Below are 17,954 nucleotides of genomic sequence, written 5' to 3'. Positions count from 1 at the left end.
AATGACACAAAATAAATTAAAAAAAAAACTGACTAGATAAGGGCATCTCAACTCACTCCCAAAAGCATCTGAGTGATTGCACTTTTTGGGGATGACAGTAGGACGGAGAGGCAGAAGTCAACAATTCTGAATCATAAACAAAGACAACTTCTGGAGAAGCAGATATAAGAGGAGAAAATACACCTTAGTCTCAATAAATCTAAAACTAAGCAAAAGAATTTTTAGTTACTTCCTTGAAATTGCAAGTGAGGGAAATACTGAAGAGCTTCCAACAAACAAGGGATAAGTGAATGGAATTAAAACAGCATCCGTGGCAGGTGTATAAAACGCTACTGAAAGTTTTATTTAGTGGGGTGGTTCCAAAAATTGAGCAGACATCAGTCCCCTGAAGGACTTGCTGAAGCCTGTTAAAACACTTGATGAAACTTGAAGAGTTTCTGAATCCATAGTTTTGATGTGGGGCTCAAAAATTTTCAGCTCTAACACATTCCCAGATGATGCTGCAGCCACTGGTCAGGAAATCACATTTTGAGAGCTACTGATTTAGTGTATGCTCACTATTGTATTTTAATGAATCTGAAAAGTAATTACAGGGTCTCAGGGGTTAACTCCTGGCTATAGTCTCCTGAAACACAGTGTTCATAAGAAGTTCCTACAAGTCTTAAGTTTGATCTATTTGAATTCTGCCCTAAATTATTTCAAAATGTAACTTTTGTGGGGTGGGAAGGGGCTACTGTAATAATCAAAATGAGAGTCATTTAAATCAAAGTGAGATCTGTGTGGTCAACAGTTCTATCAGGTTTCAATTTTTAAATTCCTAGCTATGTTATATTTAACCCAGTAAATAATGTAAGGAAATTGCACTGACCTAAATCTCTAGATTAAAAGCTGATATAAAAACAAGTTGTTTCCCTAGGTCTTGAAAAAGGTCACTTCTTCATAAGGACTTCAGACTCATTACTAGCAATGAATACAAAGTAAATATAATAAGAATACGTACCTTCAGCACAAGAGCCACATATGTTCTCTGGATGTGCCTTGTGAAAGGAGAAATTTCCATGTGGTGTTTGAGCACTTGTGTCTCAGTGGTCAATTATACACACAAACACAAACAACTTTGCCGTTATAGAAGAATATCATAAATACTGAAGACATTTAACAAACGTTTTGATGATACACGTGAATAAAGTTTTAAAATTTTTGACAGAACTTGAAAACCAATGCAAAATACTAATTCTACTCAGTAGAGAATTTAAAATATAAACCAGAACACATTTTGACAGCTATATTATGCAAAAATCTAACTTTACAAAAGAAATAGTATCAATTCCTTGTCAATAATACCTCCACAGTACACTGATACCTTTATAAGGAGCATTATATAATAGCTTAATATTTTCTTCTTCCTCATCCATCCAGGATCTTTTGTGAGAGGCACTTATAAAGAGCACTAGTTTTGGCGACGCTATAACAAAACATACACATAATATAATGATATATTTTACTACGCTAACAAAGTATCATTTATAAAGAAACTTTTATAAATTCAAAAATAGGCTGTTGGTAACATGATTAGCTTTAAAGCACTGATTTTCATTCACAATATTACTTCATTAATCTTAAACAGCAGTTCCATCTACAAAATGTTCTACAGCTTTTCCCTTTATGAAAAGCAGGTAAGGTACTCTTGGAACCTCTAGTTCAACAATATCAACTTCATTTCACAGCATTGATTAGTAGAGAACATTTTCAATTAAAGTGGTATACAACTTACAAAAATAGAATGATTATATAATGCAAAACATTGTCCTCCATTATAAAGAATAAGTGTGTGTGTACACGTGTGTGTATGTTTGTGTATATATACATATATATGTTTCTTATAAGTTTCACTATTAAATAGCCCTTATTCAAGTACTTTTTTCTAGTATCTCTTAAAATAATCACCTTGCTATATTATCTGTAAATACATAAAAAAATAAAAGATTAATCTAAGAAAAGGTTAAAAGTTTCAGTGTGGTTGACTTAAATATCAGCCGCTCACTTCAGTGAAAACCTGATTTGAACACAAAACAGGTTTAGGTGCCATACTAAGTTTAACAACTTAGTCAAAAATATAGATATATTTAAGTGTCGAATACTTAGTAAATTTCCAATGTGCTAACATTAAAGCAAAATGAAAAGTCTGTATTAATCTATTCATCACCCAATCTTAAACAATCCCCAGACAAAATTCATTTATAACTAAAATAATATACTAGCATACAATATACCTGCTTACAAACACGTAGGTAGCCATAAATAAAACTTTATTCTTTCATTTCATTTACAAGCTACCAAATTATGTATCGTACACAGTGCTGAACACTTAAATGGCTGTAGTCGTGGAAGGATCCAGACTGAATGGAAAGCTGTAGATAAAGAAAAGATAAAAGCAAGGTAATACTGTAACAGAAAGGTGGCAAAAGCATGGTTTTGCCATAATAAGATCAATCAGATTTGTAATTATACATCAGTTCTGGGTAAAACAAAGTCTGAGCGCCATGCGATTCTCAGCTTTATTGTTTGCAGTCTGGCTAAAGTCTGTATAGTCATTTTGTCTTCTGCAGTTATTAAAATAAAAAAGTTAAAAACTATAGCAGCAACAAGCAAACCCTGTGACAGGAAGGCAAGGGTTAAGAACTAAAAAATGTTTATACAGTGTGTTTAGGGGAAGTGTGTGTGCAGTTTATCTTCCATCAGCAGGAGTTCGACTGAGGGACAACATGATTCGGGCAAATCGCTCACAGAGTTCATGCGTGGAATAGGAAGGTAACTTCGGCGGCTCATGGAAACCTTTAATCTCCGTAGAACAATCGAGCAGTTTGGGCAGAAAATCTGTCAGCTTCTCTTGGAGGTTTGCTGCAAATACAAACAATCAGATGTAACTGAGATGGAGAGAGAGGGAGCATAATCACCATCTTCAAAATGATTTATTAACTTGGAGTGGTCAGTTGATGTTTCATTTCAAAATATGTAAAGTAATTACCATTTAGGGGGAAGAGGTAAAAGATAAATGGCAACGGCAGCGTGCACAACTTCGTTTGTAAATAAGAAAAACAAGTAATGATGTGAATGTAAAAATATTACAGAATATAAAAATGATAAGAATAAATAACACCTAATTTTAAACTACTTTTAATCCCAATAACTCAGGTGTCTACTATCATTGTTTAAACTTACATTCCATTTCCTGTCCAAGATAGGAACACCATCGATTTCGCATATCTTCCACAGCGAGTATATCTTTCTCTTCCATTTCATCCACCAATAACAAGGGCAACACTGGGACAATAAGCTCATTCATGATAATCAGACCATTATTCACTTCTCGATCCTCTCCAGATTCAAACAGTTCTGCAGCTTGCTCATTTAATTTCTCGATGCAATGAGAAAAAGAACAAGTTTGTTTTTTTTTTTAATTAAATAAGAACACTTGTAAGTGTTGATACTGAAGACAACATAATATGTATGTTCACAAACAGTACCAGAACAAATGACAATCAGGAAAAGCAATCTCAGCTATTCTAGCACAGAAAGTTTCTTAGAAAAAGCTATGCACAAAGCAAGAGAAACAAAAGCAAAGGGAAATGTTGTCATGTTTGTAAAGTTCATGTTCAGCTTATATTACTCTGATCATTCCTAAAGGAGTCACTTTTTATTTATTCTCGAGGGGTGAACCTCCCCTAGTTCTAAAATTTGATAAACACTCAAAGTGATTTTAAAAGTAAAGAAATTCCTACTCCATAGTAATTTTGAAAAACTCTTCATCAGCATCTCCCTAAATGTCAACTGAATAAGTACTGTTATATTTCTTGATACAAAAATATAAAAGTAATCAATTAATTCATTTATTTCTTCAAAAAATTCTGAGTACATGCCATGGGCCAGCAACTATTCTAGAGGCACGGGTACCCAGGTAATTAATACAAAAAATTCTCATGGAGCTTACAATTTGGTACAGGGATCGGCAAACTTTTTCTGTAAAGGACAAGATAGGAAATATTTTAGGCTTTGAGGGCCATTATAGTTTCCATTGCAACTACTTAACTCTGTCATTGTTGCACAAAGGCAGCCATATATAACATGTAAACGAATGGGGATGGCTATGTTGTAATAAAACTTTATTTACAAAAACAAGTGATAGGCAGAGCAGCAGAAGCCAAGTGTACTGACCCCTGATCTAGTAGAAGAGAGAAATCCACGAGATAAGAAATATAGATAAAAGAGATAGATAACGAACACAGGTATAATAAGGGCTATATTATTTAAGAGTTTATGTCTGAAATCTTACATTTATAGCATGATAAATATGAATTTTTATTTTTTAAAACTAAATCAGTTTTAAGCTGTATTTCAAATACAAAAATTATATTCTTTCTTATGTTTATATTGAATCATTCTTGTGCAATTTATCTTGACTTTGTAGAGAGGCTTATGCTCAAAGTCCAATTAGTCACTAAGAAATTATCTAATTTTGGGCAAATAATCTCTTAGCTTCAATTTTTTTATATGAAAAATGGGATACCATTACGTTCCTTACACAGTATTTAGAGGATTAAATGCTATAAGCCTTATTTCAGTATCTAGTATAATTCTCACAATACGCATTCGAAGACATATTAACTGCTATTCTTATTAAGAAATTTAATGTTAAGTTCACTGAATCAAAACCTGTCCTGAAATCAACTTAAATATAGTACATCCAAAGCCAACCTTATTCATCCTCTTTTTAGAGTCCCTAAAGCCAAACACAAAACTAGAATGTCAGGCAGATTTGATGACTCTGTTTCCTTCTTTCCACTCATCCAACAGCTACCAAGTCCCTTGACTTCATTTCCCTCAGCATCCTCTATATCTTCTTCTTCATACTCATTGTACCTCTGCCTCAGTGGAGGCTCTCATCCTCGTTCCCTTGTCTGTCTCCTCTATGGTGCTCGACGTCAGTCTCTACTCCTTTCCAGTCCATCTTCTAGTATACTAATGCTAGAATTATTTTCTGAAAACTTGATCATGTCAAATCTAATCAAATTTACAATGGTGCAAACTCATTAGAATGGCACATAAGCTTCTTCAGAGTCTGACATCAACAAGTATTGTCAGCTTCATCACTTCCACCTACCCTCGCGCCTCATAACATAGTCACATGCATTTATCTTCATTTCCTGTCATATACTTTCCTTGCCTTTTCATATGGCGTCCCTTTGACTGGAATGTTCTTTTCTCTTCTCTATAAGGCATAAAATTCCTATTTATCCATCAAGATCCAGATCAGTGTTCATCTTCTCTCTTAAGGTTCTCCCCAACAATTCCAGGAATATTATTTTGCATATTTCTCATAATGACACTTATTATGAATATAAAAGTTATCTGTGTACATCTCTCACCATATTGAGTTCTCTGAGGATATGAAATGGGCCTTACATATCTTTGTATCCCTTAGAATCTGACACTCAGTAAATAGTGAATATGAAAAAAACTGAAAGGAACACTACAATAATCCTCAAGAGGTTTCATTTAAATCCTTGTGTAAAACAACAAACTATGTGTCGCTGGTTTAGTATAAAAAAATAGTAAGAGAAACTGTCTACTATTTTTTAACAATTTAAAGTAACCGTCAAGCTTTCGTTGCATTTATGTTTAAAATAGCTTTACCAAAATATTTCCATATCCCAAGCCTTCAATGCTTTTAGGTTAAAAATTGCTTTAATTATGTTTATATAAAACTTCACATTTTTTTAAGCTGAAATATATATAATTCAGGTCTTCCTTCTTGGGAGTTGATTAAAAACCTTTTGAAATTGGCCAAATTAAGAATGCCATCCTCGATGGAAACAAACCACCAACAATTAAACTTTTAAAATACACTCTTGGAAACTAATAAAAAAATTCTTAACTGAATTGGAGTCGAGAAGGCCCCTAGGGGGAGCTCTCACACCCTTTCATACATTGTCAATTACACCAACCAGGTAGAGAGGGAGGCTCCGGTCTTGGCAGGAAGTAAAACTACTTTACTACTGAAAGAATATTTCTCTCCCCACTAGCAAGAGCCCAGCCAATGAGAAATGCCACAGCTCAGCCAATGAGAAATGCCACAGCTCAGCCAATGAGAAGCTGTCGCTGCTCTGAACTGTTACTTTCCCCGAACAGACTTTCGTTTAGAACAGCTCCTCCCTATCCTCCCTTTCTCTCTACAAAGACAGCTCCCCTGCTTTGTTTGTTGAATTTGCCTATGGTTTGCCATAGCACAGCACGCACATCTCAAATTGTAATTCTTTTGGCTATTCCCACATAAACTAATTTTGAGATAAAATAACTGGCAAATTTGCTTTTGAAGTTGACACACTCAAATGCAGTAAAATCAGAAGAGAAAAAAATAAGCTCACAACCACCTAATATTCTCATTTAAAAATTTTAAAGACGTATTATAGACTACAGTTAGCACATACTATATAGTCTTATTGAAAGAAAACATTTCACCAGCATACCCACTTAAAGTACACTTAAACCATGTAACTTATATAGTTTCAAAAATCATACACTCTTAAATATCTCTCTCTATTTTTTTAATGAAAAAAAATCGCAACTCAGGAGTTCACAATGTAGAATAGAGTGATTTTAACAGTTAACTAAGAATGAGATCTAATCAGAAAAAAGTAGTATAAAGACGGAAGCTGTGATTTTTATACATAAAAGTTAGCTGACTCAAGGAACACTAACAAAATACTCCAGACATCTAGAGAGTAAACTGGTGCAAAAAAAACTGCTAAGTAGATTTGTTAAAGTTTATAACAATAGTACTATTTCAGCACATAGACAGTGAAAATATTTGAGGAAAAAAAATACCAATGATTAGGTGAAAAAAAGGATACTGTATTTCAATGAATCCTTTGACATTATGTACACCAAATACACTGTTTATAAAAACTCAGAAAAATCTATCATTTTTCTGGAATAATAATGATAACTCTCCATGCTTTGTGCAGCTTCTCCTCTCCTATCAAAAAAGGGAATGGTAGAATGAAGAAGAAATCTAAATATAAAAACATAATCATTCTGATCCCATCTCAAGAACATTTCTGGTTTATCATCTGCAATACTAGGATCCATAAAGAAGGGGATAAAGAATTGAGTGTATTCTCCCATCTTAAGGGAACAGATCCAAATTAGAGACATCATCATGACACTTACCCCACCAGAATTTAGAGTCAATCACTTATATATGAGTCTGGAAAATTTGCCCAATTTAAGACAAAATGACAAAGCAAGCACATACTGTGTACATTAAACTTACTAGTAAACATTCTCTTCTATAATGTGATAATAATTCTTCATCATGTCCTCTGTATTGGCCTTTGGACAAGAGTTCTTTGTTATTCTGATAAGCATAGATAAGGAACAGCAAGGAATCTATATACCTTAAAAATTGAGAAATACGAAGCGTTAGTATTTCATCTTTGTAAGAAAAAAGTCAACTACAATTATAAAACATTTTAAGTATAGATTTAAATTTTGATTATCCAGAACAACATAACAATAAAAAATACCGTCTGATGCGCTATATGCCTGAGAGCATTCTTTAGCAACAGCTGCATCTGAGACCAGTCTTAAAAAAAACAAACAAACAAACAAAAAAAATGGAGCCAGGAATTAAGAAAAGACTGGGAGAAAAAGGCCCTAATTGATGAATTCAAATAGTTCCTTCTCTTTTCTTTGATATTTATTTTCCTGATGTCTTCCTTCTAGACTCAAAATTAAGACTGATGTGAAGGTCAATAATCTACTTTTTTAACAATATAACGTCATTTTTGTTTGAAGAAAAGATTAGATTAGCTTGCTTCTTTATCACAAACACCATTTGGGTAATTTGGTGACCATTTAGTCAGGTTTTTTCTATGTGCAGGCACAGTTCTAGTCACCGAGAACAATGTAACAGACAGAGGGGAGAATACCCAGAGGAGACAGGAGGAGAAGGGGAAAGAATGCTGTTCAACCTGGGAAATCCAGTGAGACACAAACACACAGAAGAAAACACTAACACAGAAGGCTCACAGGGGTAGGCCTTTGTTTTATATGGAATATAAGTAATATTAACAAGCTATATTAATATAAGTCCAGACGTTATGAAGTTCAAACTAGGCTTTAAAGCGGGAGGAGGGGAAAAACGTCTGAGTGTTATATTTGCCTCTAGAATACTTATCCTTCTCCTAACATGCTGTCATAAAAAATATATACAGCTACATATTTGTATAACAAATATAAAAGATATTTTAAGATATCTCCTTTGTGTCAGTTTTTCCAATTATATCTTCTCATAGATTAATTCAGAAAAATGTAACTTACTAAAGGTAAACTGTTGTAAAGAAACAGTATTTTAAAACTCTAGGTTACCCTGGCAATCAGTGTTACTGTTTGTTATTTAATTTCATGTCCTCAGATATAAATCACTTCTCTACTCCAAATGTTAACTACAGAATTATAGGAACTTAATGTACACATTTGTGACAAATCAAACTACACACCTGAAAGTATTTCATGAAAAATAAATTATTGTCAACATTTTAAAAAATGGCTTCTCCCAGGAATTTGTTTTTGAGAAAACTTAAGAGTATGAAATTTTATTTTGAAATAATAATGCATAATCTCAGCTAAGGATTGTTTTATTTATGAAGGAAAAAAAATGTAGGGTGTGAAAATAATGTTACATGTTGTTTTCTGCTACTCAGTCAGGCAGTCTGCTGGCATGTCTACACTTTCTCTTACAGCGATTGAGTTTCCTGTTAGAAGAGCTTTCCCGAATGCCCTTCTGGCCCTGAGCCGCCTCTCTGAAAACAGCTCTGAAACCAGGACTTCGTCCCAATCGTCTACCAAGGTACACAAAATGTTCCATATTTATCAACCTTCAATGTGCTTAAAACATATTTTCACAGAACTCAGGATAAGACTCAGCATTCCTGGTACCACGTTCTTACTTAAGATAAAATAAGACCATGTACGTCTGGGAAGACTATCTTCACTTACACTACTGTAAAATCATGGTTCCTTAAAGCATGATTTCATGTCACTACTCACAGACTTGACAACGGCCCATCAATAAATATTCTATTCAAGGCTTTCAAGTGTTATGTTCTCATTAAAAACAAGTTTGGCAGAACCTTTTGGCAATATTTTCTATGCTGCTAGCTATGCTAACTGCTATATTTAAAGTATAACAACACTTCTTTTTACAATATTCCATAAATATTGTCACCATTACTAATTTTCTAGTTGATTTTTCCAATTTAATAAACATTTGCTATATTAGAATGTTCCCATTCCAAACAAGTATATTTGATAATAAGCAAATTATGAAATTTAATCTTACTTCCAAGTTATGTCTTAAAGTCCTTCAACAAATGTTAACTAGGAAAAGCTCATGCAGAAGGAGTGCAGAGAGCAAGAAAGTGACAGTTTCATCTTTTTAATTTTTATTGAGATAAGTGAATGCTTTTTGTAATTACCTGATTTCATTCAATTATACAATACAGAGGTCTCCCTTTCAATTTTCCTCCCTAGTTAGTAGTGTGACTTTCACAAAGTTATTGCATGTCTACAGATGCTTAGTTTCTTTATCTATAAAATGGAAATGCCTTTTTGATCTTAGACATTCTGTTTAATTGTCAGATCATATTAATATTTTTCTCAGAAAAAATAATCTTGGATATCCTAAAGTGAATTTGAATATTCCTATTAAAGAAACAAAAGTTTGACCAAAACAATAACTCATAAAATGGAGCTATTGATTAAAACAGTTTTCTATTTCAGTGACCAAAGTGAATTATCTTATAGATTACAGAATGACTAGGACTTTAATAATTTGTATCCAAGTAATAACATTACTTTTAATTTGTGTGATAAAGTTAAAATTTTGATAAGTGTAAAAATGATGGCATTGTGCACTGTCCAATGAACAGAGCAGCAGTGTCCAAACAAAACTTTCTCCAATGATGCAAGTGTTCTATCTGTGTTGGCCACTAGCCACATGTGGCTACTGAACAGTCTTAACGTGGCTAGTGTGACTGAGAAACTAAGTTTTTAGTTTTAAAATTTTTAACTAATTTAAATTTAAATTGTCACATGTGGTTGATGGCCACCATGTTGGACAATCTAGCTCTAGGAGTAGTAGTCCATATAGTCATTAAAAAAAAACAACATAGCATTATTACCTCAGTGGAGGTTTCTTACACTTCATAACAAAAAAACACGAAAGAAAAAAGAAAAGAAAAGAAAAAAAATTCCTATCCCTTTTACCTGACTGCAATATTACAGTATATTTGAAATACAGTACTTTCCAAAAAAACCCCAAAATCACTAGTTAAGTAAATTAATGCTAAAGGATATGAATTAAGAAATATGTGAATAATAAGTAAATGCAAACTAGTGAATAATCTGTAATGGTAAATTACAGTCTTAACAACAAAAAATACTAAATATCAATAAAATAACAATATTATAGTTTAATAAGCAGAAATTCCTTTAAAACTTTTAAAAATATCTGTAATTTAAATAAAAAATAATCTAAAATGTGTTTGCAGTCAGAATACTTAAAAGACGTGATCAGTCTTCTACAGCTATATTTTTTGTAGTAACTGGAACTTTGGACAGAGAGACAGAATGGACTATCTGATCTGAAGCCCAGATTAGACTCAGAAAGAGTATGAAAAAGGCTGGTGACTGAAAGCAGACGGTGGGGAATACAAAGACTTCCACGTGCTGGGCTAACAGCTTCTTTGGTCCCCAGCAAACATCCAGGCTTCAATCTAATACCATTTCATCCTAAGCTTCAACTGTAGTGTTTGAGAGCTATAAAAACAGACACTAATGTCAACTCTACAGATTTAATTTAAAATGGAAAATGTATTGCATGTGGGGTATATGGGAACTCTCTGCATGAACTTTGCAATTTCTCTGTAAATCTACAACTTTACTAAAATAAGTTTTTAAAAAATATACACTGTGAATAAAATCTTTTCTACAGATGAGATCATATCTAAATACAATTAAGTACAAAAATTAAGCTCTTTTCATATTTGTCCATGCTGGCTTACCTTTCTCCTTGAAAATATTCCAGCCCAATTATGAGATACATGGTCGTCTCCCTGAACTTCCTGTAATCCTGATGCCACTCCTGCAGGTGAGAGAAGTATCACAAGTATGCAGAGTAAGATTTAAAACCGTTTATAAAGTAATACATTGCTCTGATAACTATTCGAAAAGAAGAAAAGAGCTCAAAATTAAGACAAATTTGACCTAAATCAAGACTAATTTCTGACAACCGAGACTATTTATTAGTATAATAATAGACATAAAACTTATTAGACATTGGTGAGGAATTAAATAACAAAGATCTCACTAGAAGACAACAGAAATACAAAGTCACGATAATCAACCAGGTTACCTCTCTTTCAAAAATTCTTCGGTATAAAAGCATATGATTAAAATATCATTAGAGATCTACATCACATTGAATGTAGGAGGTAAATGGAGTTACTACACTAATATGAATCAACTTGGAAGACTTATCTGATGCAGAATTTTTTAAGGAACTAAAAGAAAAATGTGATATCATAATAAATTTATTTGACCTTTTAATTTTGCTAAATTTGATTTTAAATGTGGCAGCTGAATAGTTTATTAATCTGACATAAGGTGAAAAGATAGAAGCATTTCACATTTCACCTGCCTCTCCCTCCACAAAAGCCAATTATAGGGCACGTTAACAGGGCTAAAACAATGCAGAACTGACATCCTATAACTCCAGAAAATAACAAAATCAAAATTTTTTCTTAACGTATTTAATAAAAATTGATTCAAGGAAAATCATAACTAAAATTCAATAAAGGATTAACCTGAAAGAGACACTCATAAGAAGTGTTAAAACTTTTACATACACATTATTATAAGGAAATGAAAGTAAATAACATATAGACCTGTTACTGGCCAACCTCCTCGAATACAAAACACTTTAATTTTTTAATTTTTAATTTTAATTTTTTGAGGAATACTTTTCACACTATTAGTAAGCCTCAGTAACACATGAAGGTAAAATTTGTCTTGCAAGTATAAAGTTAGCTTCCCTGGGTCAAGTACTCAAATTGCCACTCTCGTCATTCCAATTGCCTTAGAAATTGTGAGAAGGTAAACTTTTACTTTACTGGACTAGACAGTAAATGTTTTAGGCTTTGGAGGCCATGCAGTCTCTGTTTTAATCACTCAACTCTCTGTAGTGTAAAAACACTCATACACAATATGTAAACAAATGGCTGTGTTCCAATAAAATTTTATTTATAAAAACAGGTGGCGAGTTGGATTTGATCTATGGGCCAAAGTTGCCGACCTCTGACTTAGAGCAAGGCAAAGATATGCAGGATATACAGAATCCAAAAACATGTAAATCCCTGTAGATTTAATGGCTCTGCAGTTAGAGCATGACAAGTTTTCAGAATAGAAAGAGGCTGAATCCAACCTAATGAAGCACCTTTGGGGAAAGATTGAAGAATCAAATCATAATTAAAAATCAAGTCCCACGAAACCTGAATCTTGGCGACAGGGGTAGAGTGGGTACACAATTTACTTGCCATCCCTGGCACATGTCATGTGTCCATTTATTTGTAGATATGTTCCTAGATTTTCTATTCTAATTTACCTATTCTTATGCTAATATTATTATGAAGCGTAATAGTTAAGATTGTATGTCTTGACTTCTAGTAGAATAGGGCTTTCTATCTTGTTCTTCTTCAAGAATGTCTGGGCTAGACTGAGATGTTTGCATTTCCATAAAATTTTTGAATCAGCTTATCAAGTTCCATAAAACAACTTGTTAGTAGTTTGACAGGACTGCACCGAATCAATAAACCATTTTGGGGAAAACTGGCATCTTTACAACACCAAGTTTTCCAAACATGATATGTATATCCATTTATTTAGCTCTTCTTTAATGTCTCCTAAAGTCATGCTCGTCTTTTGTTAAATTTATTTCTAGGTACTCCATAGTTTTGGATGCTACTGTAAATGGTGTCATTATTTTAAAATTTAATTTTCTGATTATTTGTTACTGGCATAATGGAATAAAATTGATATTTGACATAGGTTTGCATGTTGCAAAGCTCTCATTGGTTTTAATAAATTTATCTGTAGATTTTGTTTGTATTTTCTAGGTATAAAATCTGCAAATAATGATAACTTTATTACTTCTTTTCCAATCTTTAGTTTTTGCTTATTTTTGTTATCTTACTGTCCCACTTGAACTTCCAGTACAATTCTGAATAGAAGACGTCCCTGTCTTTTTCCTGATCACAAAAGGAAAGCTTTCAATATTTACAATTCTATGTATTTGCTATAGTTTTGTTGTTGAGACACTCTTCGGCAGATTAAGGTAGCTACCTTGTATTCCAGGCTAGCTAAGGGTTTGCATCAAAAATGAGTGTTTTCTGTACCTTTCTTATTTATTAATGTGGTGAATTACAATAATTGTTTAAGGAAATCTAAAGTAATTAAGCTTGTAAATGGGACCAAACATTAATCAAAGGCATTCATGAAATCAACTAAAAATTTACTAGATTTATAAATTCAAAAAGATAATGTGTAAAGTTAAATTTAAAAGTTAGAAGAAATATTAGGTATTTGAATCCACAAATTTTTAAAAAAACATTAATTTTAAAGCCAAAGTTAACACAAAGAGAATTCTATGCAAAAAAATCACCACGAGCATGAGTGTTCATATGTATGCTCTCTCTCACACCACAACACTGTCCAATAATGACAAATACATACGGCATACAATGATTAAAACAAATTTTTAATTCCCCCCCAAAATATCTGATGAAGCAAACAAAGAAAAAATAGAGCCTGGCTTCAGTGTACTATGGCATTTAAGAACGCAGGCTCTGTTAACCAAGTTGTAACCTGCTGGCTGTGAACACTTTGGGCAGGTGACTCCACCCCTCTATGCCTCATTTTCTCATGTGCACAGCTGAGCTGAAATGAAAGTAAGATCAGTGAACTACAGAATTCCTCAGTCTACAGTTCACTCTCTCAAAAGGCACACTACCTCATATTCCTCCAAGTTTACTTCTTCAGGTTTGATCATTTCAAGTTTGGCTTGAGCAACTTTCATTATGTTGTGACACCTTCAAATAAAAGAAATGTATTATTCCTAAATCAAAAGGAAAATCCATGAAAACTTAAAAATGTATGTGACATAAAGCTAAACTATCCAACACTTATGACAATGAAGTTCACTGTCACTGAGCAATACATACTTTTTTGAAGAGATAGCTCCTAAATAACCTTAAGTGAAAAATGTGCTTATTGGACCAATGTTCGATAGTTACAAAGTATATAAAGAAGAAAGCATCGATAATTCTAATTCGAATTTGCCATGTTACATTTACATATGGCTTTTAAATTATATTCTAATAATAACAACCGCATAAGTAAAAAAATGAAAATTTTTTAAAATATATATCCATAAGCAAGCTCAAGAGACATGAAATCTTATTTTCCCCCAAAGGCATTATTCATAAATAGTAAAAAGGACTCCAATATGTGCCGTCAATTTAGGTAAGAAAGGAAACACTCTAATGGATTTATGATCAGAACCATTACTAAAGAAATCCACACAAAATATATTTAGTTACCACATGTATCTTAAGCTGTCTTTTAAGTATAAGAGAAATTAGGTTCTCAAAACAAATTGACTATTTGCAGTCCCTAGAACAAATAATTGCAAGACTTTGAAAAGTCAATGTGATAACTCCATAAATGTCTTCCCCAAGTTCAACAGCATATATTCATTGGAACGTAGTGCACTGACAACCCAGATAATGAGGGTCATAATCTGTCACATTTTTGAGCTCTCTGTAGTTAAATGTAACAAAAAAGTGATGCCCATACTATTAATAGTGAAAACAGCAATAGCCAACATTCACTGAGCTTTTCCTGTCTACTAGATCTTACTCAAAACTATCTATTTGCATTATTTCACTTAATCCTAAACTTCACAGCAGATACACAGTGAGGCAGGAATTATTCTTACATGCTTTGTTTTTCCCCATATTCTCTTCCACTACACATATTTTTAACTCAGCATTTTTGAGACATTCATATAAGGATAATCATTTACTTCAGAATTAAAATGTGACTACAGTGAACTCCAAGATAAAATAAATGTTTCTGTATTCTAAAATAACTCTTAATACTTTGGATCTTTACCTCAGGTCTAATTTTCTTAACCGTATACTAACTAGATTTAATTTTAATTTTTAACATTAGTAAATAGTTTTATAGGAGTTTCTAAAAGAAAACATTTTTGGGTAAACCACAATTAATTTAAACATTCTAAGGCTTCTCTTTATGTCAGAAGATGTTTAATTACTTCATTTGTACATATGATTAAATATTTTTCTCCAGTGATTCTCAAACATAGGTGGTTTTGCTCCAAGGAAATTTTGGCAATATCTGGAGACATTCTGGGTTGTTATCACTTGGGGGAGTGCTACCGGCATTTACAGGGTAGAGATCAAGAACACTGCTAAATACCCTACAAATTGCAGGACAGCCCCCACAACAAAGAATTATCTCACCCCCAAATATCCATAGTGCAGAGATTGAGAAATTCTTTATTTCTGTAAAATACTGAGCCCCTTTTAAACGACAGTGATTATATTATACTCTTCTGTGTATCCTTATATTGCTTAGCTCAGCACCTTGGCTTGCAATTAAAACGTACTAAAACAGTCTAAATTATTTGCAGTAAAACTTTTAAAGGTCATGACTATAAATTCCAGAGGAATTAGACAGCAACTGTTCAAATTAAGTGAAGTCAAATTTTGTGCTGTATTTATTGAAATTATGTCTTTGTATATACGTAAAATGAACAGTCAAAAATTGTATTGGGAGCTATAAAAAGACAAGGACAACTTGAGCATACAAATCACATTCACATTTTCAAATTACCTTTCATCAAAACTTAAATTTCTATCTCCAAATTGTTCTAGCAATGTTTTCTCAATGATTTTCTTTGGTGCCTCGTTCTGGATAAAATAGACCACTACATGATGTAAACGATAATCTGTTTCTGGTGGGGTGTCTTCTTGGCTCAATTTAACCAATCTTGAATACTCCAACTTAATTGCCTAGAAAATGCAACAAAATGTCAATTTTGGTTAATTATAATGATTAAAATCCTTCAATATGATAACTTGAATTATTCTTGCATTCAAACGCGCCTTTTTCCTTTTAACGTATTACAAACAAGGTAGTGCACCCAAGAATACTGTCTCATGTTCCACAGTTGAAAAAAATTTCTAAAAGCTAACCACACATGCCCTCCTTACCCCTTCACTGTATAAATGATCTTTTTGTTTCCACACAGAGAAGTGGTAAACTGAACGATACATAGAAGCTCACCAGGCGAAGTTGTGTAAAACTTATCAGAGGCTGGTCAAAGTCTGCTCAGAGGCATCCTAAGACTGAGATTCTAAGTACCTCCTATCAGACGCTTTCCAGTGTCAGTCTGATGTCTATCTCTAACATTCCAATTCCAGGGCTGAAATACAGCTCCCTAGAATACTCCTATCTGAAAGAAAATGGCTGGCTCTTGAGTGCATAATACCACTACAGTTAACTTTTAGCTGAATAGCCCACGAATAAGGGATGAAAAAGAAAACCCTGAGATTGTAGTTACCACAGGATGAATTCCCTGTTGCTTCAAAAATATTTGCATGTTATTAGTGTAATAATTATTAATGAATATTACCACTATTACTACCTTAATGCTTGAGCTTACTTTTTCTTTATAAACAGAAACACTTCAGAATTTACAACTAATTATAATGGGAAATAATAAATACTAATACATATTTCCACACATGAGCAAATGATTTGGAAAATATTTGTTCACATAGAAATATATAGAGAGTTATACATCAAATACCGCTGTGTACAAGAAGCCCACATGATTAAAGATACTTTAAAAAAATTCATTTATATTAGACTTATATCTAAATTCAAATTCTATTAACCATAAAACACTTTGGGACCACATGCAAAATATATTATAAAAAATCCATTCTATTAGAAAGCGTTTCTTTAAAAAATGCATGCCTTTCTTAAGTAATTATTGGCCATCCAAATACACCTATGTGGCTGTATTTTATAAAAGAAAGAGAATGTAACTAACAAACATTAAATGAAATAATCTAGTTATATACTCTTATATTTCATTAAAAGGAAGGCTAATAAGTCTATATAGTTTAGCATTATAAATAGAGTAACAAAATTACTTTACAGCTAAAATAAATTATTCCAACTTTTTTTTTAGGATATATATGTCATTCTTAAGTCTTACTGCTTTGGTTAACAACAGCCATGAAAATTAACTATATTTTGACACATAAGGTTATCAAGGCTCACGTGCTGCATACCTAATTAGCACACATAAGCTTTGCTTAGAACTCTCTGAAATATTCTTATTTTCCCAATTTGAAAAATAAGGCACATATTCATTTAATAACCAAACCAGACTGAATTTGAGAATAAACGTAAAACAAAAATAATCAATAATTGTTCTTCGTTATTATGGCCCTTACAATGATTGTCATAGGCTATTACAAAATTTTTTGAATATTCAAATATTTCAGGTATCATGCTTTTGGCGAAAATTAGTATGACCGAAACAAAATAAATTTGTATTGAGTCTCTTAAAATAGTATTGTAGGTTTAGAGATAAGGAATTACACTAAATGGTTATCCATTTTCCCACCTACTTTCAAAACAGTGGCGGTGGTGTTTTTATAAATAGCAAATAGATTTCTATTAGAGAGCTGGAAAATATATCCTCTTTCACTCTAAGTTTATGTTTATCCCTTGATTTT

The 17,954-nt window shown here is 32.6% G+C and overlaps 1 protein-coding gene across 6 annotated transcripts in view; it reads right to left on the bottom strand.

Moving 5' to 3' along the window:
• Window positions 1-315: 315 nt before the first annotated feature.
• USP25 (ubiquitin specific peptidase 25) overlaps window positions 316-17,954 on the bottom strand; it is a 125,634-nt gene continuing 107,995 nt past the window's right edge. For all 6 annotated transcript variants that reach the window (XM_046648081.1, XM_046648084.1, XM_046648082.1 and 3 more), the window contains 6 exons: window positions 16,036-16,214; window positions 14,129-14,207; window positions 11,127-11,206; window positions 7,334-7,457; window positions 3,223-3,418; window positions 316-2,901 (listed from right to left, as the gene is read on the bottom strand). In XM_046648081.1, coding sequence (XP_046504037.1) covers window positions 2,729-2,901; window positions 3,223-3,418; window positions 7,334-7,457; window positions 11,127-11,206; window positions 14,129-14,207; window positions 16,036-16,214 — 831 coding nt within the window. In that variant the 3' untranslated portion in view covers window positions 316-2,728. The remainder of the gene's footprint in view (window positions 2,902-3,222; window positions 3,419-7,333; window positions 7,458-11,126; window positions 11,207-14,128; window positions 14,208-16,035; window positions 16,215-17,954) is intronic.

The sequence above is a fragment of the Equus quagga genome, chromosome 21 (assembly GCF_021613505.1).
Source record: "Equus quagga isolate Etosha38 chromosome 21, UCLA_HA_Equagga_1.0, whole genome shotgun sequence".
Lineage (NCBI taxonomy): Eukaryota > Metazoa > Chordata > Mammalia > Perissodactyla > Equidae > Equus > Equus quagga.
The sequence above is the reverse complement of the archived record's forward strand: the minus strand, read 5'-3'. Positions and strand labels throughout refer to the sequence as shown.